Raw genomic sequence first — 27,710 nt, forward strand, 5'->3', positions numbered from 1 at the left:
GATGAAGACGGCTACATCTGACTGGCAATGCCCAGTCTTGCAGGGCTGAGCACAGAATCTCCAGGCTGAGCTAGAACTTCCATTTCCTTGGGCTGTGAATGAAGCACACACACAGCCACTGAAGAGCCTCAGCCTTTACAAGGCAGCTGTTTTCTTGCTCCAACTGTAACCTCCATTCTGAACTTCTGTGGCTTAATCTGCAATCAGACTAAACTCTTTCATGCAGTTGTGTTGTGGGTGGGGGGAGGAGCAAAGTGGTTCACAAAGAAAGTGCAGGAAGAAAACGCTTCAGTTTTCCCTCAGGATGGTAAAGCTTCTTCAGTGCACCGGTCTCAACTTGAGCTGTGACAATATGAATAGGAGCTTAACATCTGCTCAGCAATAACAAAGTGAATTTCCCTGCTCCTAGCCTTGGACTGCACCCCTGTAGGTTGTTTTTAATGAAAGTGTGATTAGTCTGATATAAAATGGTTAATGAAATACGTGTCTAAACCAAACATGATTCATGCTTTAGAAGGCACTGGTTCAGATTTTTTGTTTTTTTAGTACATGTTCTCAAATGCAACGGCTGTTATAAAGCCAGTACAGTTACAAACTTATGAGCCTAGTAACTCAAACTCTTCAACTTCTCAAGGTTATAAAATGCGATAAATTGCAACTGTAAACTCAAACCAAAGCCTGTGTGGGTAATTTGTTTCTTTGTGACAAAAAGAATTTCAGCTGCAGCCTTACTGCTGTCTGGTCATGGATAGCTTCCTTCAGCCATTGTGCTGTAGCTAACTTGTTTCCTGAGCTGTCATGGCTTGGCTGCAGCTCCAGCAGCATGAGGCAATAAGATAGGGCAAGACAAGATGCTGCTCCTCTTATCAGCTCTCCTTTCCTTCTAGTAAGGCAATATATGTCAAAGCCTTCAGGATAAGCTCATTCCTCTCGCTCAGCTTGTCCTATAATAAATTAAATGCAATGCCTTATTTTAAGGCAAAATAAACCTCATTAGTTTCTTTAGAAAACTACTTAGGCAAGCAAGTACTGTCATTCTCTATCTTTAGAAATATTTATGGGGTTCACAGAGTTAAGCCAATCTTCTAATGCTTTCTTTCTGTTCTTGTAGTAGTTTGGATCAGTTTGCTTTTTTTCTTTTAAAGGTAATGCAACTCTAAGAATGTAACATAGAGGGATGGTTTTCTATATCAGCTCTCCTTCTCTGACAGATTATTACAGCTAGTGCCTGTTCCTCTTGGTATTTAAGATGTTTTTGGTTAGACATTTGAAAGCAACCGGTAGGCTTGTTGGTCAGGAAATAACCAGCCTTTGCTGTGAAACATCTGAAGCTTTAATTAATAATAATTGGCTCTTGTTTCAGTCTAAGCTCAGTTCTGTTTCTGGTCTACGTCCAAAGACCTTGATGTTTTCACATAACTGTTGTGTCAATACGCACATTCCACGTGATTCTTAACTTCAGAGTATAAAGACCCAGAATCTGGAACAAATGTAACTAACTGTGCTGCATGTTTCCTTAAAGCAAAATGACTTAAAAATTGCTGATGCCTCAATCTTTTGGCTGATGTTGGACTGGTGAGAATGGAAGGCAAACCAGAGAAAAGAAATATAAACTTAAAATGGCTGTGGGCTCTGATGAGCAACTCAGCTGGGGGCAGTAAATCTACTGCAACTGAGATCTGTATCAACTTGAGGCTGAATGCTTCTGCTGCAGCATCTGGAAAGTACTTTGTTCATTTTATCAATTGAAACTTCCCCACCAAGATCACTTTGGAAGTTGAAACCCTGCACGCTGTTGTGCCTTCAACTGGCAGCGTTCATGAACCAGTGCTTCCTTCAGCTTAAAGAGAGCTCTTCAATCTTTTTGAAGAGAAATTGCAGCTGTAATGAAAGAAGTAAAACAAAAAACATGTACTTTACAGTCCATTTTAGACTGTTTAGAATAGAATATAGAATCATTAAGACTAGAAAAATACTTCTAAGATCATCAAGTCCAATCATCAACTCATTCTGGAACAAATCTCCTGGGCATGTTATGGTTCAGTGTGGAGCAATGTTGGTGTGCAAAATTCTGCTCCAGTTCTGCTCTGATGCTCTTCAAGCACAAAATAATATTCAGTCATATAAGCAAACCAGTTTAAAAAATTTCACCCCACCACTCCCAATAGCTAACATTCAACCGTGATCATTAGTGCTATCCACTTGTTTCTATTACACTACTAATTACTGTCAATATAGATAGCAGCTGTTTTGTCATTGCACAGTCAAGTTCAACAGCTCCTCAGCTGGAAGACAAGTTTATTCTGGTCATCTTTCTTTGGCTCTAGACTTCAGAGATGCAGAACAGAAAACATTCCAGTTAAGACTAAGACCGTAAACCATGCAGTTTACAAGCCTTCATAGTAATGTCTTCTCACATTCCAAAACAGCACAGAATTTACCTTTTTGCTGTATTCTCATCTCAGCCCTTGCTAACAGGGAAACTAGAAGTGTAACATATTCCTATGCCACTAAAGAATAGCGCTTCTAGAAAATAAAGTGTTGTGATTTCAAGAGGGAAAAGCAACCTGCTTGCAGAATACTGAAACTGAATCTAGTCCCCTATTACCACAGCTCAGAAACAACCTAAGATTATGGCTCACCACCAGCAGTAATGCACAGAAGGCTGGAAGTTAAAAAACAACAACAAAAAAGCCTGGGTAGTGCTAGAGGTAAACAGCCTCAGCAGCAGCACAGAGTACCAGTTCTGGCTTGTCTGTTATGTAGTTATTTCTGTATACACTTAACACTGTCTTGAGACAACTTATGCAGGTGGAGATAAACCAGGTGTTAGTTTAGAATAGTCATTTACAAAAACTCCCAACTTCTGATATGGAACTAGTCTAAGCCACGTGCTGTACTTTACATTTCAAAATCTTTCAGCTGGTACAGGTAATTTTTTTTTTTAAAGGTCTTCTTTCTAATAATCCATACCAGACACTACATAAAAATGTTTTAGCAAAGGCATTCATCACTTAGTGACTAGACTTGCAGAAGTTTTCTCTCTTGGAACTAGTGCTTCTTTTCAGCCTAAGATGGATCAGTCCCTTGGATAAAAGCTCTTATTTCAAAGACAGCAGAGGTTAGTTGACTTCTTATTGCAAGAGCTGTAGTCTTTCCAGTTTAGAAAACCACTTCTGAAATACTTTCTTCCCAATCAATACACCTTTCCGTGCCCATAAGCAAGTTCTTATAAGATCTAAGAACAATTAAATCCACAAGTAAATATGAACGTATTATTTATTTGAGGTGGATAATTCACATCATTAAAAGTCACGAGTAACAAATCTAATCTTGAATTTGAATTAGAGATTTATTTTGTGTTGTTCAGGGGGCAGCTTCAAAGAAAGCAAAATATGAGAGATATGTAACAAGCATCACAACAGATGCAGTTGTGGGAAAAAAAAAACTAAAAGATGGCTGCTCAGAATGCAGTTTAAACAGCAGAAAGAAAAGAAACCTGATTTGGGATGAGAAAAATCCATCTTGAAGGCAATCCACTGAATGGCTTCTTCAGTTATTTATTGTCAAAAAAAGAATGCAAACCATGGCACAGGAATATTTAACCCTCTCAACTGCAAGGAAAAGAAAATCTTGCTCCAACATAGTCATTGCATAAGTCCAAAGTAATACAGAAAATTTCAAGTAAAGGATTATGGTCCGAAGTAAAAAACTCCATTTCTTATTAAAAAAAAAAAAAGAGAAGGCTATCTGCTTTTCTTCTCTCCATCCACTGGTTGATCCGTTTCAGAGTCAGATTGGCATTTTTCCACACATTTCCTAGGGAACCAGCCTCGATCTCTTATTCCACCTTGAGATACGGAAAGTTACATTAACTTGGAACAAAGTACAACCCACTATTTAAGATAAACACAGGACCGAAAGAGACACCAAGAAAATACCGGATTTATTTTCTTATCCAAGGCAGCATATAGAAGTCACCCCTAACTTATTTGTCCAAGGATGCATGGAGCCTCTCACCTGTTTCCATACATCTCCAATATTTCCCAGTACTGTACTTTCCTTGCTATTAGACAATCTTTTCTCACACCCAATGTGAATCTTTTACAATTCCTCTTCTACTTATAAACACAGGAAGCAGCTAACAACCTGCTCTACAACAAACCTTAATGCAACTGATGTCTGTTTGTACATACCCTGGCTATCTGCTATCTTTTTCCTCTCCAGTTAAGGAACCCAAATTCTTTCAGCTTCTTCACATAGGTCTAATTTTCTAGCGCTCCAAATATTCTCATTGTTTCCCACTCAATCCTCTACAGCTGATCTTCCCTTTTCTGGAGATGTAGCAAGATGTTTGCTTGTGTCATTACTTCAGCCAAATTTCTGAAAACCTTAAGTGGGATGGAAGGATTACTTCATGCATTTGTGAAGCTAGATGCTTCCTCTTTTTGTGAATGTTGACTCATCCTAAGATTATGGTTGTCTACTTTTCCCCCTAAAAGAACTGCTACTTAATCATTATTTTTTCCACCTTTCTTTATGAAGCTAGTTATTCCTGCCTGTTTATGGCGTTTTGCTATGCAGTGTTAACAAATCTCATGATATTTGTAAAGTCCAGTTCTCCAAAGTGCTAATGATATTTTGAGTTCTCATCCAGACTTTCAATATGTACAAAGTCTTTCATCCAGACTTCGTTTCACATGCAAAGTTAAAAAAAAAAAAAAAAAGACTATTTACCACAGATACCTCCTCCTAACCTTCACAATATGAACTACTATTATACTCATTTCAGTGACTTGTTTATGTTTGGTGTTTGAAAACACTCCCAGCTCATGGAGGCATCCAGCTTCCCATGAGAAGCATGGATGGTTTCAACATAGAGACTGCTGGGCTCCTCTCTTTTGCCAACAAGAAACATACATGCAATGCATTCACAGCTGTTTGGAAAATGTAAACCAAATGTAAAGACTGTGGATGTGGCTTTAAAGAGAAGAGGGGCTAATGCTATTAAAGTAAGTCATTCTACATTTTGAGAACTGAATACATGATACTCATGTTTCTATCCAGAAGCTAGACAGCTGTAAAGTTGATTTGCAACTTTTTAACAGAAAAAAAATGAAAATAACTGTTTCATACCATCAACAGCCGAGTTAAGAATCTTCTCACCATACATCCAGTGTCTAAAGAAAGCATAACAGGTAATTAGATGCCAGCACTCATCTCAATATTGCTTTTAACAAAAGAGAAAGTGTAGAACCACTAACTTTAAGCCTCTTGTGGCTAAAATCAGATCCCCTTTACTCAGTGCAATTCTAGGTTCTTCAGTACATGGTGTTGTGAAGAATGTTTTAACACCTTTAGTCACAGGGCAGCAGACACCACTGTAATCTTCTATGGCTCGATACCGCACCTACAAATATGAACAGAACATGGCAATGTATTACACTGTGGAGCTATGGCCTTGCTGAGTGTTTTGTACCGAAAATCACTTAAAGCATCCCATTAGATTTGAGCATAAATGACCACTGCTGTGAAAGAGACTCAAAATTCCAGATTAACTGCTTGACAACTAAGCACTGAGTCATCTTTATTATTAGGAAACTAACGAGTAAATGCAAAGGAAGCTAAATTTTAAGTTTAATTAAGCAGAGGTTACAGAACACTTTGTGTGGAAACACAAAGCCTTTGTTAATTGCTAGGTTTAAAAATGAAAAGAAACAGTATCAGTGATTACTTACATTTAGTTATAAGGAAATTCCTAAGTGACGTCAGATCAGAAACATCACAAATACTTACACTTCTTACTCGCTTGTCTGCTTTCTGCTTCAGTTGCTCTATCTATAAATGATCATATATAAAAAATTAGGTGGTGTTTGAGAGGACGTATGTGTATTCAGCACAAAATGAAGTACTGAAATCATTAAACTCAGGGAAATGTATTTAGCACTTAAAAGCACTCATAAAAGCATGTCAGCCTATCAAAAATGGCAGAAAATCTGACAGAACTCATGCTTCTTAGTCTATTCTAGTTACTTTAAAATCATTATCGCAGAGGAAGGCAGGGGATACTGGGGAAGATTAACCTGAGATAACATCCAAGATAATTACCGTCAGACTGTACCGATGACAGCCTTCTCTCACCGGCCAGTCCAGGCCATCTCCCTCAGGAATCCCAGACCACGTAAACACTTGCTTGAAGTTCTTCCATTTACTTCCCATATCATATGGAAAAATAAAGGTTTCATCTGTTTGGTAGTACTGGATTCTATCTTTGGCCTGGAAATAAAGAAATGCAGCACATAAAACATCTTAGGAACTATAGTTGACCAGCAAATACTAAGGAGGCCAGGTCATAGGCCCTGTGGATCTATGAGTCCCAAAGGTGACCATTTTGGGACAAGAGTAGTAAATTCCCACACTAACCTAGGCTTTTAAAACTACTTGCAACTAGATGATATAACTGTAGCATTTAGAATTTGTGGTTTTGTTTGTATTCCTGATTCACTCTGTTTAACAGCAGAGTCACTTGGCTATAGTTCTGACCAATCCATTCCAAGCCTTAATTTTATTTTATGCCTTTTTAAAAGGCTTATGTCTAACTATTTCTCAGTTAAACACAAAGATTCCCACAACTCAGAATTTTTTGCTTAACGACTGCAAACATAATTCGATACTTAGAGTGTTTAGCTCACTTCAAAGAACTGAGTGTAACGGCATGCTTTAAATATTACATTTTCTTATTAGTGAATGCTCCATTCTTTCAGTTATAGTGACATCTAGTGGAACAATGGAAGAATTTGTTCTATGTTGCAGTAGTATTGTTTATAAAACACATATACATACATATTGTAGTGTGTGTTGAGTCTTCAGAAATGATATATTAGCAGTCTATATTTGACAGAAATTTCTACAGATTATTCCACATTTAATTATATAGTTGTAACAGAGTTTCAGTGTTCAATTACTCAAAGGTCTACAGACTATGACACAGCTAAGGTAGACAATGGACAAAGAGAAAGCAGTGCAATATCTAGGTACTCATAAATGCTCAAGATCCTACTGATAATCTGACACAGAACAAGAAGAAAAAATAATAACAAAATGTTTGTTTGTAACTTGGTGGCAGAGAAGTATTTTCTTAAGTCAACTTTTGCATGCTGTACTTCTTTTGAAAAATACTGTGAAATCCTCTGGTGATACAGACATCAATGAGAAATTTCAGAAGATGAGACGAGCCATCTCATTGATTTTTAGGACTTCTTTTAAAATGGAAGAAAATCTCCCAAGTTTAATCAGTGTATGGGAGCTGCTGAATCATGGCCTGAACCTCTGATTGATCACCTGAGGTGAGCCATGAGTCAAACCTGGGAGCACAGGTGAAGGCAATTCACCTGTGCTGCCAGAAGGGGTGGAGCCTGGCTCCATCTCTCCTAGACCCATTTAAGAGCTGACTACCAGTAAGAAAGGATCTCTTCCAGAGATCTCTTCTCTGGAGTTTTGCAGCAAACCAAGGATATGGGTGAGTACTCTATTCATTCTCTTTTGTGTAATAACCTGCTTAGCTAAACTCTCTGGTATATTCCATAATTGTAACATCTGTATGTTCATTGATTATACAGTCAAGAAGTAGGAAGCAAAGAAAATCATGGGCCCTGAATAAGCCATTTAGAATGGGTATGGAAGTCAAACAATTAAAGATAGACAAAACTACTTAGTAGAAACAATAACAGCTTAAGTTACAAATGGAAAAAAAAATTCCAATTTTCCAGGTAGATAAGCAAAGTCCCCTAAAAACAAGTGCTTTTCTAGGGTCACCCTGAAGTCCTCATATTAAATGAGTGTTACAGTGACACCTTTGGTTCAAATCTGGACAGGTGGAGCAAAAAATTAATAGATAAAAAGAATAAACTTCGTTAACAACACAGAACAAGTCTACTGGAGTAAAAGCCTACCTTTTCTTCAATCCAGGACTCGATTGAAGTTTTGTTTGTCAAAATGACTTTCATCTAAATTAAATAAAAGCGTTAGATGTATTATTTCCTGCAGAAATACATTAGCTAGGCAAAGAAAACTTCATTTGACAAGCTAGATTTAACTCTGAACAACAGAACAACTACTTATAAGCTTAACCAAACCATGAAACGTTCAGAATGAATATTCAGCATAGATGCATGGTAATGCTATCATCCAGAATTACACACTTGGAAAGATACCAATATATAATATTATATAATAATATAATATTTCAGTTTATGCTAAGATTGTGGGGTGGTTGTTTTTTTTTTTTTTCATTCCAAAGATCTCAAACGTTTCAAGCAATGTGCCAGGCACCCTTATTCCTATTTTCACAGACAGGGACAAGATTCCCCAAAAGTATTGGGTATTTTGCCTTTTCTAGAACAGGATTTACACAGCACATCTCATCTTTTCTTCTTCTATTAGATTTCCACTACAAAGTTCTAAGGAGGAAAAAGCAACTAAAAAATCTTGAGTAACACAGCTACATAAGCTCTAAACAAATGTTCCTATCACAATTCTGAATTCTGCTTCTGCCCTGCAGTCCATACCAGTAACAAAAGAGGTGCAAGTCCCATCTTTTAACTTGTTTCTAGCAGAAGCCATAAGCTTACCTGAATAATAAACAGCATACCAACAGCAATTGTTGTTCCTAATGCCAGTCCTAAGGCAAATAAAGATGCAGCAAATGCAGACAGTCCAAAGGGAATAATGGTTCGAGGGTCTCTTTTGGCTGCACTCATATCAATTTTTACAGAACTCCACCCAAAAGATATCTGCAAAGGGAAAGCATTCTTGTTCAGGTCTGAAACATAACAACTGCTGAAATCAAACTAGTTACCGATAAGTAATCTGAAGGTGTCTGCTCAACCTCTGATAGGCTCATAATGCAAGTGGGGTAGATAAAATTTTGTATGTATCTACTTTTGTTTATATATATAAATATTTAAGTAAAATGCTTTATATTTATATATACATATAAAAGTTTTCTTGTTCTAATTTTTCCTCTTCGTTCTTTGTTGAAAACTAAACCTGAATTGCTACGTAGCAAATTCCACCACAAACTAGGCCTAAAATCTGCAGCAAAAATCCACACTACAGAACACACTCAACAGTTTGAGAGAAAACACGTGCATGGCTCAGTATCTATTTTCAATGGAAATGCTACAGGTTTTCCTCTGAAAGCTTCTGCAAGTAGCAGTTTGCACTGTTACTGCTCTGCAAACACAGCACAGAGCTGTTATCTGTTAGACTGAGTTAATGTCTTCAAGCTTTTCGATGCAACCGCAAAGGTTAAAAATCAAAGATCAAAATCTTAACCATAGATCTGGAACGAGGGATGTATTCCACAAGAAGCTTTCCTAATTGTTCTGTTAATTTTTCTACTTTTAAAACAAATTCAACATAATTTATTTGTGGCTCCCAAGATATATTATATCATGTTCTCCTTGAAGAAAATGATACAATTCTAAACAGTGAAAAGCAGAAGATAAATAGCACTTAACTTGTGGTAAAGTATAACACATGATATGTTCTACTCATAATCAGTGTTCAGTCAGCACAAAGCTCTAGCAAACTCTCTGTGGCTATGACAAGCAACTGGAGGGAAAAAAATGGGGGGGGTGGAGGAAGAACCAAACATTTTTTTGAATCCCTCGCCTAATACTGAACATTCTTCTCAAAATGCAAAGAGCAAAACAGCACACATTGAAAGAACAAAAAGGAATTCCACGCGCTTCTTTTCAGGAAAGCAAATTGTCCCATGCTCCCAAGAATAAATAACCCATCCAACTTTAAGAACATTTTAAGCACTTAACTATGTTTTCTTACTCTGTTGTAAAGCTGAGTGTACATAGTCATTACAAATATGAAAGATGCGTGAATGCATCCTAGTGGTGCTAAGAGGAGAAACAAAGTGAAAGATGCGTGATTCTGGTAACCACAACAGTTGTTGATCCAAGGGCAATGGTGATCCATCTTCATGACACACCTGTAAATAACAAAGGGTGATTACTATAGACAACATCAATGATGTTTTAAAAGAAAATCAAAGGAAAGGCCTGCTAACTTGCTACAACTTAATCTTCGCTTAGTCCCACCAATAAAGTATATTTTGAGATTTTTGTTATTCAAAATACTTCATGCTGTAGAACAAAAGAAAGCAAAACAGAAAGTAGTAGAAGGTCCTACTCTCACCTGTTGTCCTTCCTTCTCTTTATTCAAACTTACTAGTTGCTAATAAATACCACATTTCAGAGCCAATGTGCAGAGGCATGGGAAGTTTAAGAGTACAAATGTAATAATTAACCATAAATATTGCTGCCAATTCTTTATAAAATAAGCACACCAAGAAAACAAAATATCTAATGTCCTTTGAACCTGCTGAATATAGAACACACAAAGATACACCAACAGAGGCATATTAAGAGACATTAAACGTCTCTCGCTTTCTGCAGAAGGCCTCTGAAGACATCATTAACTGCTACATACTAACCTCACACCACTTACTAATAGCAATTTTGCACACCTAAGATATGTGATAAACAAAGGGCTGAATTACACAGATATCCAGCTTCTCTGAAAACAGATATATCAAACTACAGATATTTCAAACTACTGATCTCATTTATCTTTTAAGCTACTACATTCCTGATAGGAAGCTCAGTTTCTACCTTCTAAAGAATTATAACACTTTTTTGTTAATGTATGCTCAGCTGTTGCTGTACAAGTTTTTGAAAATGTGATCATAATCATCAGCTCAACTGTTTCTGAAGAAGCTCCTTAATCTGGGCTAGAAGATTCACAAGGACCACCACAATTTAATCCATTCATGGACTGAAAACTGCCACTGCACAGAAGATTTTCAGTTGTGATTTACATTAACTACCTCGCTGCACTGCTGCAGTCTAGAGATACACACAGTGTGAGTTATTTTGGCCAGAGCTGAGGGGCAGTAACTGCTTAAAACATATCAGCAGAATGATCTGTAGACTGTGCTGTGGTTTCTGCCTTTAATAATTTAGTGAAATAAACTAGAACTTGCTTTTGTAAAGATAATCACAGGCATCTGCTGACATTTTCTAATATCCTATCAACACGAGGATTGTCACTCAGAGAAAGGAGTCTTATTTTAAAACTCAAGAATGATGCAGCAAATTGCAACACTGCTCTGTTTTCAGTCTCTACTTCCTGAAAGCACTGATTGGGTATCTTGTATTTATAGTAACAACAAGTAAATGTGCACATTGCAATACCCTCTTACCATATTCTCCAGCAATCCTCCAGAGGAGGACCCACCCAATAAAAAGATAAATACATCTATAGCCTGGACTGCAGACAGCACAAGTGGCTTGCTTTTTCCAAGACACACTAAATTCCAGTGCAGCTATTTATAATAAAAACTTAAAAACATTAGCTCAAAACAGGTTTGTTGCAGGACTAACACACAAAAAAGCCAAAAGCTTTTTATGTTGACCCAAAAGGCTTATCAGTTCACTTACATAGACCTCTCTTGAAAAAAAAAAACCAAACAAATCCTCAAGTGAATGGTAAGAAACAGTCCACAATTTCCTCTTAAATCTACAAGTTATTCCCATTTGGAAAGATAGCATAACAGACCTTCCTGCTCACTGAATGTGAAGGTGCTTGGACTCAGAACTTAAAAAAAGGATTGGAAGATTTTTAGATATTTACACAGGCTCATCTCTCTGAAACAGTACTGACATATTTTAACCCTGCCAAGTTCCCAAGAGAAATTGTTTCCAGCTGAAAAGAAAATGTTAAAGGTAGGTTATTCATTTTTCTTTAATTAAAACACAGTAAGAACACAGAGAAGTCATACAACTGGAAACTGGAAGTATTTGAAGCAGTGTTTGTAGTGAAATCTTTAAAATATATACAGCACAAGACCAGAATGAATTTATTTTAACAGCTCCTCACTTGTATAGAAGTTGCTTTTCATACAGACAGAAACCAACTTTAAAGAGACTGTACCTGTTACACTTTCGACAGTGGTGTGAACGTGGTGCCTTGTAAGACTGACACACTTTACAGTACTGGAGATACATGCAATCCTGAGATTTTTCCTTTGAATAGAAGAATGGGCATATTACACAGAATACATAATTCTGCTGACAACACATATCTTAGCACTTGCATGGCGGCCTCATGCATATCCGCCTTCTTCTGGCAGGGTGTGTTCCATAACCCAACCCTCCTAAGCCAAAACAAAAAATAAAAGAACTCTCTCCATTATCAACATAACCATCACTGTTGAAAGTACTGCTTGCTTAAACAAATAAGCAATTTGGAGAAGTCATAATTGTGCAAGCAGGGTTTTATAGTGAACATCTGAGAATACAAACCAGTATGGGGCCAAAAAAAAAAATGGGAAGAGAAGAAGTGTTTGTGCAGAGAGATGGACTTGTAGACAGTAAGCAGTAGCAATGGGCCAAGCAGAGTATCCCAGTATCCTGCTGGGACTCTACCTGGATACTCTGTAGTGCATTTCGTTTTGAGAAACGCTCCACAAGTAGGAGTGATTGTAACTGATTTGTGCATCATGGTCCTGAGCTCCAGCTCCTGGCAGCTGTCTAAAGATGCTGAGTCTGCAATGTTCTGGCCCCAGCCACTCCTCTTCCCACAGGTTACTGAAGCAAAGGCAAACTTCTACCTTGTCTTACTGCATGTTAGACAGAATCACACAGTGGCTGAGGTTGGAAGGTCCTCAACCAAAGAAGTCCAACCCCAGCCATGGGCCGGGTGCTCCCACCAGATCAGGGCCCAATCAAAGCTAGCCCTGAATGCTTCCAGAGATGAGCAGCCACAACCTCTCTGGGCAGCACTGCCAGCGTGTGAGTAAAGAGTTTCTTCCTAACATCCAACCCAAATCTCCCTTCTTTTAGTTTCAAGCCAATCCCCCTCCCCTATTACCATCTGCTTGTGCAAAATGTCAGTCCCCCTCCTGCTTACAATCTCCTCTCAATTACTGCAAGCCTGCACTGAGGTCTCCCCGGAGCCAGCTCTCCTCCAGGCCGAACAAGCCCAGCTCCCTCAGCCTTTCTCCACAGAACGGAGCCCTCTGATCATCCTCGTGGCCCTCCTCAGGAATGAGCACCGCGTGACGGCTGAGCACAGCGCAGCGTGTCAGCACAGAGGGGCACGGAGGCGAGCGGAGGTTCCCACGCAGGCGCGGAGCGGCCCGCAGGACAGGTGTGAGCACCCAGGGCCGGGCCCCCCCCCCAATCCCACCCCGCCGAGTCGAGCCCGGGCACGAGGCCGCGCTTACCGGTGTCCACCCCAGCGGGACGTACCCGGGGCCGACAAACATGGCGTTGAAATAGTTGTAGAGAATCATGACGGTCCAGTTGAGGAGCATGATGAAGTTGACGCTCCCCCCAGCCGTGTCCAGGGGCCAGTACCACAGCACGGCGTCCGCGATGGCGGTGGCGGAGCAGACGATCACTACGGACAGGGCCACCAGCGGCCCCCAGTGGCACAGCCGCCGCACCTCCCGCAGCCCCCCGGGGCCGCCCATGGCCGCTACCGCCGCCGCCCGCCCGACCCCTCCTCGCCGCCGCGCATGGCTCCCTCAGCCCCTCGCCGTCCCGCCGGGAGGAACGGGAAAGGGAAGGGGAGGCGTTGGGGCCCGCCGGGCCTCGGCCCCGCCCCGAGAGGCGGCGGGGAGCGGGGCCGCCCGCCCAGCGCGGCCCGCGAGGCGGAGGCGGTCCGCGCGCTATTGCGGCCCGCTGGGAAACGGGCGGCCGAGGGGCGGGCGGTGCGCCGGAACCCGCGGCGGCGGGGACGGCTTTGCGGGGAGCAGAACGCGGAAGCGGCTTCGAGGAGAGCGGCGAAGCGCGGCGTCCCCGCCGGGCCGACCCCGCGGCGAGGCGAAGCCATGTCGTCCGATTTCGAGAGCTACGAGCAGGACTTCGCCGTGCTGACGGCCGACATCACGGGCAGGATCAGCCGGGTGCCCAAGCTGCTCGGAGGTGAGCGGTGGGGCCGGGAGCCGCCGGCTGCACGGAGCCTCCCGGCGGCGGGGCGGGCACAGCGCTGGTGGAGCCGTCGCCGAGCGGCCGCGAGCCGCGCTTCGTGCTGCGGGACCGGCCCTTGGTCACGGTTAGGCTGAGCGAGTGCATGGGCTGAGCTTGTGCGGGGTTTCGTCCGAATGGGTGCTTTTGCTGCCTGCTGTCAGGGCAGTTGAGGCTGTGCTGACTCGCACGTAGGTGGAAATCGGTGCTTGTGTACGTCAAGGTGTTTGTCGCCGGGTGCTGTACTCACGGTCGCCTGACGTATCCCTGCAGGCATGTCTGTGAGTGTGAGGGAGAGAGATAGAAATAAGACTAACCCAGCAGCTGAGTGTGAATCGGTGCTCTGATGTGGTGCTCCTGAATGGGGCAGAGGGAAGCTGATTGGGTTTCCTCACCTCTTCCTCACGTAGCTCACCTCAATGAAACCCCTGTATCCGTTTCCCAAAGTTTTAGGATGCTCAGAGTGTGGGAGTGGGTATCATACAGAGAGGGTGTCACAGCACGCGTGCTAATGGTATGCTTTTCTATGTGACTAAAGGACCAAAGTGTAATGTCCTGTTTTTAGGGTGGTGATGAAGTAAATTCTTTCAAGAGAATTTGAGACAGGTGGTTAATTAAAACATGTAATCTCAGTGCACTGCTGAGCCAAAGGTCCAAAATGCATTTAAAATGAGCGAACAGGGATTTTCATAGAATCATGGAGTCACCAAGGTTGGAAAAGACCTACACCATCATCCAGTACAGCCGTCCACCTATCACCAGCAGTTCTTACTAAACCATGTTCATGTTCAGTAAACTCTGTTTGGTCTTGAATTGTAGAGTCACAGAATGTCTCAAGTTGGAAGGGACACACAAAGATCATCAACTCCTGGCTCCACACAGTGCCATGCAAAAATCAGTCCATATGTCTGACAGCATTATCCAGATGCTTCTTGAACTTTGGCAAGCTTGGTTCTGGGAGGTTATATCTAATTCTATGACAAGAAATTGGAAGGTCTTCTGATAAATTGAAGTTTTGATAAATTGGAGTTTAGTGACCAATCATAGGCACAGCTAAAGGATGGGAAACTTTGCCTCCTCATTGACTTAGCAAAGCAAAAAAAGACAGCATAATTCCGTCACAATCTGCAGGTACTTATGAGATTGCATTCCTGTGATTTAGATTTAGAATTAGTGTAATTGATGTTACCTGAAACAATGTTTAACGTGCAAATAGCCTCTACAACTATCTACTGAAGAGGCACAGTTAATTGTTCACTATTGTGGTGTGCCTAATCTAGGCAGCATTTCTTTTTCCCCTGCCTCAAAAAGAGCTGTTCATGTTTAAGCAGAGTAAGTATAAGGAGCTCCTGTGAGTACAGGAAGACATCATAAATATGACAGTGCCTTCTGTTTTGAAAATTGGCAGTGCTTCAAGGACAGCTTATTGAAGAGGAATAGAGATTTGAGGTCATCAATATCATTTTCTTAGTTGGAAGAATATTTTTCTTTGCAGTAGTGGGTTTTCCTTAATTCTCTCTTCAAAGACAGCCACCTTATAACTCTAGAGAGGCTTTGGAGCTTAAATATGAAATTAATAAGGAGCATTGTCTTCACTGGTGACATAGCTTGGAAGCAACAGGCTTTGAATTCATAATTCTTTAAGTGGCCATTAGAAATGTGTTTTTTTGTTGTTGTTGATTTATTTGTTTTTTTTTTAGAATTTACTGTCCTATCAGAGGAGAAGGAACGCGTGTTCCCTGTGGGATCAATAGTTTGGTACAGAGCTGAATGGCCTCAAAATAATACAACAGCTAATTTATTATTTTAAGAGCTGGTTTCTCCATGTTAGCATTTGAGGCTAGTCTTATATATCTTGGGCTGGCTTGCTTTATAGCTCCTTCTTGCATTATACTTTTGCGGATAAAGTGCTTTAGTTTTCAGAACTGTTCTGTCTTTCTTCAGCAAAATGTTCAGTTATGATTTTAAACCAAACTGCAGTCTTAGCTAGTAGAGGCATTTTACCACCTGGGTACGCAAAACACAACTCTGACTATGCTGAACACTTTAAGTAGAAATATTTTAAATGCACATTTTTCCCTTGTTTCTTACTAGGAATATTTGCAAGATCAAAACTTCTTCATCACCAGAAGCCCCAGTTAGTTCTTCTGGAGATGGCTTGGAGAGCCTCAGAAAGAGGAATGTGATTCAAGGTGGGAGGGGGACATGAGGAGAGATGCACGGGAGGTGGCATTTTTCAGCAGCAGTGATTTGAGATTGCTGATGGCCTTCTTCCTCCACGCTGGAAGAAGCAGGATGAGAAGTGTAAGGATTTGTGCTACTCCTGAATAATACAGAGAGATCTCCCAAAGTCTAGAGACAGATTTATTTCCTCCTCCTTCCCGAGATGGACCTGCTCTAAGCTTCATGTGCAGTTGGAGAAATACTGGTTAATTGTTTTGCTATTATTCCTGCATGCAGTGTTGACAGGACTTGATGCTGTCTTACATTCTAGAAGGATGATGGCTCAACAAACAATCCTGTTGTTACAGAGGCATAAATAGTTCAGCAAGAAATGAAACAAAGACACTCTGATACTGCAGAAACAATAAGCAGCAGGGACAGTAGAACGTCTGAGGAAGAAATATCTTCTGTTGAGCCAAGCACCACCTGGAGAATTAAAGAAAATGTTTTAAATTAAGAAATGGTTTTGAATAGATTTTCTGTGATGCTGCTGCAGGTCTTTGGAGAATGAAGATCTTGACTGATGTGTTTTATTAATGTTCCTCAGTGTTGTCAAGAAACATCTGTCTTGTGGTTTGACCAAACATTTATATCTATTTTAATTGCTTGATCTGAAAGAAAATGTTCTCAGTACAAATTGGGATATTTAGCCTTTTTCTAGCATAGTAGCCTCTGTGAGGTGATGTTTTTGACTGGAGGGCTGATACGTGACATCTGCATCTTCTACTGGGCAGTCAAAGCACTGTGCATCAGGTTTAACTGGAGAAAGTTCTGCCATTAATTTTCTGTTATATCCCTGTAATGCAGTTTGCCATTTGCATTTTATGACTGTGCCTCTGGAACCCAGTCTTACGGCCCAAAGAGAAATGGAGCAGTACGTGGATTTTTTTGTCTTTACTGTTGGACAGTAAACTCTGGCAAAGTGGTATTAGAGTAAAGCACCTCAGCCAGCGTAGTGAAATCTGCAAATGATAAAACTTCTGTAAACTGAAGTTCTGTGTCACTTAGGCTTTTCCTCAGCGTGTACTAATAAAAAAAAGCAATTCCACAAGCAATGAAATTTCCTTTACTGTTAGTTCATGTCAGAGATGCGTTACCTTTCTACACTTGTAAGTTATCTGCCCTTCTGTCACAGTGCCTAGTGCAAGGGCAAAACTGAAAGAACAGAGGAAAATGTAATAAAAGCTGGCCTTATTTACACAAGTGGTACAACCTTGTGTACACATTCAGGAATCTTTGCAGTCTTTACTCAGATTCCTTAGTTTTGTTTCCATTCTTTATACTTTACTTATGTGAACAGTTAAGATATACAAGCCAAGTGCAGCATTTTCTTAACAGCTTTCTGTCTGGTAGCGCAAGAACGAAAATTACATTGTAAGTTTAGATATCTTTGGTGTAAAATTGCCTTTTATTTTTTCTAGAGGATATTGCCAGTTCTGAATTAAGAGAAAAGTTATGTATATGTAAAAAAATACTCAGTATTTTATATGATGGAAGTGTACTAGACAAAATTAAGTAAGTGGGTTGGAAACTACTAAAACAAAGCAGGGTAATGCACCAGTAACATGAGAATCTTTAATTGGATCACAGCTTGTTTGTCCTGATCTGCTAGATCTGCAGCAAGCTTCCTTTACTCTGAGCTCATCTGCACACAGTCTCTGAGCACATCTTCTTGTGCATGTCGTGTCTTCCCTTTCTGTGGGCATTCTGACTGTGGAAAAACAGTGGTTGTTTCTTAGGCATAGGCATGGCATTAAGTCTGGAACTATGTGAATGAATCCAGCTGTAGCATTTCATGCTTCTTTTGCTGGCATGAACAACAGGCCTAGATGTTTTGGCAGTACTAGGTGGAAGAGTTGCTTGAATATCTACAGAGTAGATGCAGATGATTGTATTGTGCATTTGGAGAAAGAGTTGGATGTTGTTATAGGTCTGGAGTCCAATGACTGATGAACATTTTGTTATAGATTCCTTCAAATGTTTATGTACCAGCAAAGGAAAACATCACCATTGAACAAATAGCACAGAGAATCAGTAGCTTAATGCTAAAATTGCACTGATAGCAGTTGAGTTGGTACAGGAATTTGTATTTTTATGTTCAGTAAATCATCTGGTGTGTGTAAATGACTGTATTGGGCTTTAATGAGCTTAGCAATAGGGTAACTGAGTATTTAGTGAAATGCTACGTAGCTTGTGTAAGTACACACAGAATTTGAACAGCATAAAATATCTTCAAAATAATAATACTCTTCCCTCCCCTCCTCCTTCCCCCCCATCCCCCCCCCCCCCCCCCCCCGAAATTTAGGAATATAAAGTTGTTTAATTTAATGTGTATGAAAATTGTAATCCAGTGGTACTCAGGGATGTACTGAAATTGCTATGGTACATTTATTTTCTGCTGCTGTGTTTGTAATTTTATTTGAGCTTCAATAAAATGGTATTGTGCATTTTATCTCTTATGTTGTTTTTTCCTTGGTCCAATGGCATCTTGCCTGCTTCCAGGTGAATGGAGGAACAGGTATTTTGGGAGCTGAGTAGGGGATTTGAAATGTATGGACAAGGAAACAGATTCTCTTTTGGATTTCGTTATGTTCAGAAGATAAATGTCTTGCCATTAGTTTTTCTGATTTGAGTGCTGTCATGAGAATTTAGTGGGAAATTTATGAAAGACACTAGCAAAGAATGCAAAGTGCTGCACAGAAATGAACATCTCCCCCACCTTCTGCTGTGGTAGCATCTGCCAGATATGGCAGTGTGAATTTAAGATTGCCAAGGAAGATGATCTTTTTCCATGGCTTCAGGTCTGTAGAGGGGATAACTTGATGAAATTCTGGGCCTCTTTCAAGGGTAAGAGAGAAGCTCTGTTTGTAAGGGTTTAAAGGTGAGCTCTAAGATTTTATTTCTGAGAGGATTCAAGTGCTTCCTTCTCAATTCCATTGCTGGTATAGTTCTCATTACTCAGAGGATATCACCATTTGACAATATTTTGAGACATCCTGTTTAGTTCTTACTGCTACAACATGCACACACCTTGATTTGCTCATACAGTGAAGTCAAAGTGGAGTCTCTTTTTGCTCCTGGTGAACTTCACTGTCACTGGGCTGCGTGTTTATCCAGTCCTGTGTCAGGAGTCTTTGCTAAAATTCCAGATGGCTGTTCTTGAGAATTTGGGCTTCTTTGAGAAGAATTCTCCCTTAGTTAAGGACTTCAGATAATAGTCTCAATTTTGGACTGGAAATGAGTTGCCTACGTACCCCACAATACCATAGCAGCTTCTTGGGTGATAACCCAGAGCATATGCTTCATTCTTGAGAAGCTGCCACACACAGGATGGTGAATCCTCAGAAGATAGTTCTTCTAGTCTGTGCCATGCCTGCTATTTGCAAAGATCTCTGCGCTGTGTTTTAGGTGGAAATGTGATCCTGAACCTGATCCTCCCTGCAGGCAGTGCTCCAGTGTATGTAACTGAAGGATTGACCACGATGTTACCCTCAATGAGTATACTGGGTAAATGAGAGAATTTGAAGAGATGGTAGAGACCAGTTGTGGTGGAGATGAAGATGAATAGGCCCATGCAAATGTGATGCAGGGTGTTTATATCACTAATGAGAGGACTTAGCTGAAATTCAACTTGCTTACACTGGGATTGCTCTGTCAAAATCCCTGCAGCAAAACATTCCTTTCAGGACTAGTTGTGTTGTTTTTAAGGAAGGCTTTTTTAAGGGCACATGTTGCTTTATGTGTCAAGACTTCTGTTACTGATTACTGCCTTGGCATCCCCTGATTCCTGCCTTATTGCTACATAAAACTTATAACAGAATATAGTATTTTTTTTTTTATTTTCAACTTTTATTACTTAACTTTGTTTTTACTGCTACTGTAAGGTGGTCTTTTTTGTGATTCTTGTGACATTTCATTTTTTTTTCCTGTTGAAGCAAAAGGACCCGGGCTTTAGGCTCAGCCTCAGGAGGAGAGGAATAGAGACCTCTTTAATCTTCAGTTCCTGGACTCACTGTAATTGGATTGCTTGGTTGTTTGTTTTTTTTTTTTCAACTTCTGTGTTTCTAATAAACAGGATAAGTCTTTAAACCATAAATATTTATCCATTTGGCTCAAATATATGCTTTCTCACATGAATTTGTACACACCTAGCATGTACCTGCTAAGGCAAAACTCATATATCTGGAGCAAAGATAGCTACTTTCAGAAGTAGCAAGCACTGGAAAAAAAGGCAGAAGACTCCAAGCATTCTCCATTCGCTCTTTCTCTCTCTTTTAATTTGCAAATGTGGCTATTGTAGTATGTGCTTATGTCACACAATGAATCCCTTGAGTAAGTTTTTACTTGGAAGCTTATTTTGAAATACTATATATTTTTCATGGCAAGACCACAATTATATTGGTATCTTCACAATTGTTTTTCAGATGAAAAGAAGCAGATGGTTGCAAATATTGAGAAGCAGCTTGAAGAAGCAAGGGAACTGGTATGTTGTGGCTTTTTGTATGCTAACTCTAAATTGCTGGGGAGAACTGGTATCATTAGTGGTAACATTTAACTAACCTGGTTCTCTGAAAGTTTTTAATAGTAGTGTAATAGAGTATGAAATATTTGAGAATATGATGTACTCAAGAGGAGTGTATAAAAAATCTTGTATTAAGTGATCTAAAGCTTGTATTATTACTGCAAGATACTAGAAGTTGCTTCAGTCTTTGAGTTGGGAATAAGGTCTTGTACTTTAAAAAATGAATTAAATGTTTTTATACCTAATATATTTTTTCTTCTAGGTCCCGTATGTCTGCTTGATTTGATCTGTCCAATTGTCTTGTAATAAGTTTTGTTTTCTCTTCTAGCAAATGAGACAAAGGGTATTTAGCTGTTTGATGTCAAAGGAATAAAGGTAGTTTGAGGTACTGAGAAGAGCATAAATGTTAACTGAGTGTTAGTTAGTGGTCCACACTGGTGGAAGAATACAATACACGTTAAGCATCTGTGGCTTTTTCTGTTTTGTTTCCACTACAAATTGTCTTATACTCTAAGTGGGTGGAGTATAAAAATAAGGTTTTGCAGAGTAAAGGTGTAGGTCTCAGTTAAAATTGATTGACCTTTTTTTTCCACATGCCAATAGTTCTTTGCCTGAAGCTTTTTTTGTTTATTGTTTGCAAATGTAACTCATTTGGTCTATCTGATGTCAGATATATAATCTGATTTTTGGGATAAAGAAATGAAATTAGTTCAACTGGTGTGAAAGTTCTTCAAGTTGAGCACCTTGAATCAATTATTTGATTACTAACTAAATGGTAATATTGAAAATCACTTTCTAAAGTTTGTGGCATAGAAAGAAAAAGGTTTTTAATGTGTTGACATACCAGGTGCTTTTAGAGTAAGGGCGGAATTAGTCTTGTAGGCAGAGCATTGAAATAGGACCCAGGAAAGCTGAATCTTGGTGGAACTCCACTGCAGGTTTACCTGATGAGGATGACAAAAGACCTAACCTCTCTCATTCAGTATTGCCAGTGAGAAATACAGTAAAACTGTATATGGTAAAACTGCTGTCCATGTCATGAGGCTGTTGTGAGGGTATATTAAGGTCTTTGGGACACTTTCATTTTCAAAAAGCTGAAGGAAAATAAGAAGAATAAAGAATAAAGAAAAATAAGAAAATAAGTAGAAGTGCTTTTCATCTCCTTTTCACTGCAACTTGACATGGCAAAAAAAGACATAGCACTACAGGGAAATTGCAGCATGAGTGTTATGTTGAAAAATCGCTAAAATTTGGTTCTCTAATCAAAGTAAGATTGGAAGGAACAGAAATTGAGTTAATGATTCGTTTTCTTCTTATGTCAGAAAAAATTCATCTACATTTTACTTATTATGAGAGTAAAAACTAAATCTTTATATCTGCATTTTCATCCTAATGATGATCTTGATTTCATATACTGACTTTTCTTTCACACTTTTGTTTTAGATCTTGTTGCTAATGCTGCTAGACAGGTGCTTAATTCAATTATTGGCTTTAAGTAATTACCTTAGATGTTTGTGATTAATGTCAAGGCTTGGGTTTAAAATCAATTTGAGCAAACTTGATAATAACAGAACTGATTAAAAAGATCCTCTTTTAAATGAAAAGCTATGCTAGAAAGCCAAAATAATCCTAATTCTTTGGCATTGATAGTTTTTGTACAAGGGTTTGTTTTTCCTCTTGTCCGATTAAAGCTTGGCTTATTTTGTTTTGGTTTATTTCCTAATTGGTTAAGAAACAACTTTCTTATAAATATTATTGTAGAGATATTTTATTTACACTGACTAACCACTGATTGTTTTAAAACACTGCTTTGTTTGGGTGGCATCACTGCTGTAATTCATTTGACCTGTATGCAGAACTGACACCAAAATGTTATTCCCAGACTGCCTTGTAAAGCCATAGCTGCTGTGTAAGAGGTTTCTGGAGAGAAATCCTGTCATTCCTGTATCCTATGCAGAGTGTCACAGAATTGTAAATATGCTGAGTTGGAAGTGACTCAGAAGGATTGAGTCTGATCCCTGACAGGACCATCCAAAATCCAAGCTCTATGTTTAAGAGCACTGTCCAAGTGCTTCTTGAGCTCCAGCAGCTCAGTGCCATTCCCTCTGCCTCAGGCAGCCTTTTCCATGCCAACCTCCCTCTGGTGCAGAATCTTTCCCTAACCCCCAACCCTCCCCAGATGCAGCTCCATGCTGTTCCCTCAGGCCCTGATGCTTTCCTCATAGAGCAGAGCTCAGTGCTGCTCCTGTGCTCCCTGTGAGGAGCTGTGGACTGCCATGATGACTCCCCTCAACTCCTCTGCTCTGGGCTGAGCAAACCCAGGGACCTCAGCACTCCTCACATGTCTTGCCCTCCACATCCTTCCCTATCTTCGTAGCCTTTGTTTGGTTGCTCTCTAATAGTTTTATGTCCTTTGTGTATTCTGGCACCCAAAACTGCACAGTACTTCAGGTAGGGCCAAACCAGAGCATCTGCAAGATTTTTCACTGGGTTTTTAAGATAGATGAACATTGAGATAAACTTCAGTGTAAAATGAGGTTGTATTTAGGTTCACATCTGCTTGGACCACTGTCTTCTGCAAGGAATGGCATGGAGATTTTCACTACAGCCACAGAATGTACCTGTTCAAAGTCATGATAACACCCACTCACTTCCCCCCCCCATCTCCACCCCCACCTCAGACAAATATGGATTCTTTGTCACTGCCTGTAACATTTTCAGGAACATCACAGATGTCTCTTAGACTTTATGCTCTCTGATACTCACTGTTTAGAATGAGGATTTTGGATATTGTGTACTGCGCTCTGATCACGGCTGCAATAGATGTATTCATCTGGGAGATGGCTTCACTTTTATTTAATAGAAAAGCATTGAGACTTCATTAAAATATCCTGATCTTGCACATATAAATAGATGTAAGGGAAACATTTTCTATGCTTATGGAATGTTCAAGATAAAGTCTATTGGGGTGAAATGATAAGAAATAAACCATTTACTGTAGCTATCAGTTTAATTTATAATACCCCTTTGGAAAGTGAAGCCTGCACCAAAGAACTGGGTAGGTATAGAAACAGCTTTCAATGTTTCAATTCATTAGTGACTATTTAATTAAAGTCAGCTCTACAGTTTATTATCAAATACCATTTTGTATAATCAGAATAGATCAGACTGAATGACTTTCCAGTTTCTGGTAATTCACTTGATTAAATTCAGATGCTTCTTTATGTTATGAGGATGAAATCTCAAAGTGTAAGCTAGTGATTACATAGGAATAAACTATAACTATCCCTTGTGAAGACCTGTAACCAGAAGCTTGGGACCTTAATTGAAAGGCATTTCTGTTCCAATGGTGTATTGCTCAGCTGAGATCAGTAGGAGGTGAGTAAATATTGTTTCAGGTATTTACAGCAAACAAGGAGAGCTGTTCTTTTATCTTTTTAAAGTAAGTTGGAAAGATTTTAAAAGCAGGTATGGGAGTTTTTTAGCTGTGCACAACAGAATTCATGAGGAGCCAGCACTGTGTAAAGGTGTTTCCTTAACCCAGTGGGCAGGTAATTAGCAGGCGAGTCAGCCCTGGTTTATAACTCCTTTTGATTTTCTGTAACCTGATGTTCATATTCTTGCTTTTCAGGCCCGTTAAAGTTCTGCATGTCAAAAATAAGTAGCAAAACCGTTTTAAAGATAAATTGTCTGACATTTTATGCATTCAACTGTATACCAGTTCTTGAACAATATTTTTATTACAATTCTAAAATCCAGTTGTTTAATGTACCTGCATACAGATTTGGGATGTAATTTATGCAGCCAGTTCAGAAAGCTCAGGCTACTTAATGCTGCTGAATAAGCAGAAAAGTACAATAATTATTTTATTACACATAGGGATGGTTGGTAGATAAAATTTTATACATTTATATGTCTGTATAAAATGTGTGTGTATACAAAGATAAATAAAATACAATTTGTGGAACCACACAACTAGGTGGAGGTTGGGTGTCTTCTGCGTGATGTTCGTCAGTGTATTCACTGCATTTGAAACTGAAATCCAGAAAGGTTTAAATAGAGTCATTTTTTTAAAGTGTTAATAATGCCAGTTTTGTCATTAATTAGTTGACTTTATGCTGTGCAAAGATTTTTCTAACATATCTCTATACTGTCAATAGGTTTGACAACACTTTTCTTGACAGAGAATGTTTCTTGGTATTTGTGAGCATTTAGCTAAACAAACTGATAAGAGTGTTTTGGGTTGGAAGATCATCTAGTTGCAACTCCTGTCATGGTGAGGGACACCTTCAACTACAAACTCCTTCTTGCTTTAGTTATCACTTCAACTTACATCTCTCTGCTTTTACTTGGTAGCTCGAGCAGATGGAGCTTGAAGTCCGAGAGATCCCACCTCAAAGTCGGGGAATGTACAGCAGTCGAATGAGAAGCTACAAACAAGAAATGGGAAAACTTGAAGCTGATTTCGTGAGTTTTTACCCTACCTTGTAAAGATAGCATCCATGAGATTTTTTTAATGTAATAATACACTTATTCAGGCAACTGGGTGGATTTTTTAACTAGGATGCTGTTAAACACTGGGAGTATTTATGCTGTAGGAACAATAGTCAGCTTGAGGAAAGGCTTATAGATCTTGAGAATTAATACTTAAAATACAGTGTAAGTTTACACTGCAGAGAAAATAATGATTCCTTTAAAACAGTATGTAGCAATGTGGCAGTAGCAGGAAAACCAATATAATCACCAACTTAGGGAAATTTTGAATGTGGTTTATCTCATATCTACTTAATGTCTTACTGTGATTTCTTCTTTCCATTGCACCTAGATTATTCTTGGCTTTTGTACAAGTATATTCTAAATACTAAATGTTTCAAATAATGGATACAAACTAACAAGAATCTCTTGTCTAAGGGCTTTTGCTGCAGTGGTCTTTTTTTTTTTGTGTGTGTGTGTGTGTGACTACCATTTGCACTGAATAGATTTACACAGAGACAAAACTGTTTCCTCTGAAGTCCTGAAAAAGTTCAAAGGGATTGCAAAATATGGGGAAATGCTTTGTTAATTGGCAGCAGCTCAGTACCTGCAGGGTGGGGAGAAAGAAAGAAATGTTGGCATTCTTTTCCATTTGCTAGAGACATGTGAATTTTCTCGGGATGCTGGAGGCAGTTTATTCCTTCAGGGGAGAAGAGCCAATGTTTGTACCTGCAGCCAGGAAATCCAGCTGACTGTCATTCCTCTGTGCTTCTGCCAAGTTTTGAGGAGTTGCACAAAAATGTATTATCAAGAAGGTGGCTGTAATTTTGTAAAGTTTGAAGAATGTTAGGATAAAAAGACTTGCATCGAAATTTTAGATGATTTCATGCTGTTCCCCTCTAGGAAGTGTGTATGGCCCTGTTGGGTAAACAGTGGCTTCCAAAAGAGAACAATTTTTAGGCCAGGAGTGAATGTTATTTATCTCCTCAGGGGCAGGAGAATTCCCAGTCAACACTTGTTATTTTTATTGCTGGCCTATTTCTCTATACAGCCAGAAGAGAGAAATTGGCGCTTATGCTTCCAGACATTTGGGAATGGGAGAGTTCAGAACTGGATGCTCTTTATGGAAGAGGAGAAATGAGCATATGTGGAAGAAGTGTGTCAGAACACTAGGAGTTCACATAATTGTAATATGTATATGTTTTGTATATCCTTCAATCGTATGTATATGACTGAAGAACATAAGGATTTGCTAAGAGTGAGGGAGCCAAAAAAAAGAGTGGGAAAAGATTAGAAAACAAAATTGTTGTTTCAACTAAATTCCCTATATTATCCCAGTCCCTAGGCACTAACATTTTTCTTAATTTTGTATCTGAGTGTTAGAGAATCTTTTTGACTTATTCTCCAGACAAATAGCAAGTTATTGGAAACTATATAACAAAGTGATTCATTTGTGAGTTCAAAGGAGGAGAGGAGGAAGGAAAGGAAATGTTATTTTGACTCTTTAAAACTGCTGTCTGGAGGGCCACTGAAGGCAGGAAGTTGAGAATATTTGCTGAAATGAAAGTGCTTTTGTGTGTTCTGTCTGAATGTTGACTTGAATGAGTTGTGACCTGTTTGATTGTAAGCAAAGCATGTAGAGTTTCTTTAAGAGCTTTAGCAGGCCTTTAGAGAAAGCAGATCTTAGTATTTTAAAATGAATTCACTTTTACAGATGAAGGGAAATCTTTAGTTCGGAATGATGCTGGCAGTTTCAGGTTAGGATCAGCTTACAGGTTTGCTGCTGGAAGTTCTCAGGTCTTCCAAAAGGCATGCAGATGTGAGTTTGCAAAGTTACGTGTTGTTCGTTATAAATGGATTGGAATCTCAGCTGGATCCCGTTGTACTTGACTTGGCCTTCTGTCCTGTGTGAAACAGCATGTCTGCTGAAGAGAGGACATCTCTTCGTCATCTTGAAGTGTATATTTCATTTAAGTAAATATTGTCTGTGAAATGAATTGCAAAAGTTATATCGCTTAGAATGCAGTCTTTTAAAGCGAGTTGTATATTTGAAATGTGAAGTGAATGCAGAACTGGGACTGGTATATTTCATTTATATTCATCATAATGAATATGAGCCTTGATCTTGCAAATTTCACCTCACCCAAGCAGGTATGAAGTACAGCAGCACAGAAACATATTTAAAAGCTAGAAGTAAATGTGAGGAATGTAGACTGTTCAGTCCTTACTTGGAAGATAGTCAACATCCATGTTTCTGATATGCAGTATCTAATGGGGGAGTTTTTTTGATCTTGGGCAGTATACAAAAAAAAATGACAGAGTTGGACTGTGACTTGCTTATTACTTCACTATATACTGTGGAATCTTGATGAACATATCATGGTTTGTTGTGGTACTTATTGGTTGTTGGTTTGGTGGGGTTTTTTTTCATGCACATTATTATA

At 39.4% G+C, this 27,710-nt stretch overlaps 2 protein-coding genes across 6 annotated transcripts in view; one reads left to right on the forward strand and one right to left on the reverse strand.

Annotated features, from left to right (window-relative positions):
- ZDHHC6 (zinc finger DHHC-type palmitoyltransferase 6) lies at window positions 1–13,552 on the reverse strand. 2 transcript variants are annotated; one of them, XM_048945663.1, is made up of 10 exons: window positions 13,304–13,552; window positions 12,010–12,101; window positions 9,847–10,006; window positions 8,631–8,792; window positions 7,953–8,006; window positions 6,109–6,276; window positions 5,797–5,838; window positions 5,265–5,410; window positions 5,137–5,180; window positions 1–1,881 (listed from the first exon to the last, which is right to left on the reverse strand). In XM_048945663.1, the coding sequence occupies exons 1-10, from the start codon at window positions 13,550–13,552 to the stop codon at window positions 1,856–1,858; spliced, it is 1,143 nt and encodes a 380-aa protein (XP_048801620.1). In that variant the 3' UTR covers window positions 1–1,855. The 2 variants fall into 2 exon arrangements, with proteins under 2 accessions (XP_048801620.1, XP_048801619.1); XM_048945662.1 differs by lacking the exon at window positions 1–1,881 and adding an exon at window positions 3,262–3,850.
- Window positions 13,553–13,597: 45 nt separating this feature from the next.
- Window positions 13,598–27,710, forward strand: part of VTI1A (vesicle transport through interaction with t-SNAREs 1A) — a 249,701-nt gene continuing 235,588 nt past the window's right edge. For all 4 annotated transcript variants that reach the window (XM_048945667.1, XM_048945664.1, XM_048945665.1 and 1 more), the window contains exons 1-3: window positions 13,598–14,006; window positions 20,696–20,754; window positions 25,150–25,260. In XM_048945667.1, the coding sequence (XP_048801624.1) occupies window positions 13,598–14,006; window positions 20,696–20,754; window positions 25,150–25,260 (579 nt within the window). The remainder of the gene's footprint in view (window positions 14,007–20,695; window positions 20,755–25,149; window positions 25,261–27,710) is intronic.

This window comes from Lagopus muta, chromosome 5 (genome assembly GCF_023343835.1).
Source record: "Lagopus muta isolate bLagMut1 chromosome 5, bLagMut1 primary, whole genome shotgun sequence".
Lineage (NCBI taxonomy): Eukaryota > Metazoa > Chordata > Aves > Galliformes > Phasianidae > Lagopus > Lagopus muta.

Excerpts from the sequence above, each read along its gene's own strand:
- ZDHHC6 (XM_048945662.1), bottom strand. The coding sequence starts at position 13,552 with ATGGGCGGCCCCGGGGGGCTGCGGGAGGTGCGGCGGCTGTGCCACTGG. Across the intron at positions 6,277-7,952 it reads AGTCCTGGATTGAAGAAAAG|GCCAAAGATAGAATCCAGTA; the intron begins GTAGGCTTTTAC and ends CTTTATTTCCAG. Across the intron at positions 5,839-6,108 it reads GTCATCGGTACAGTCTGACG|ATAGAGCAACTGAAGCAGAA; the intron begins GTAATTATCTTG and ends GATCATTTATAG.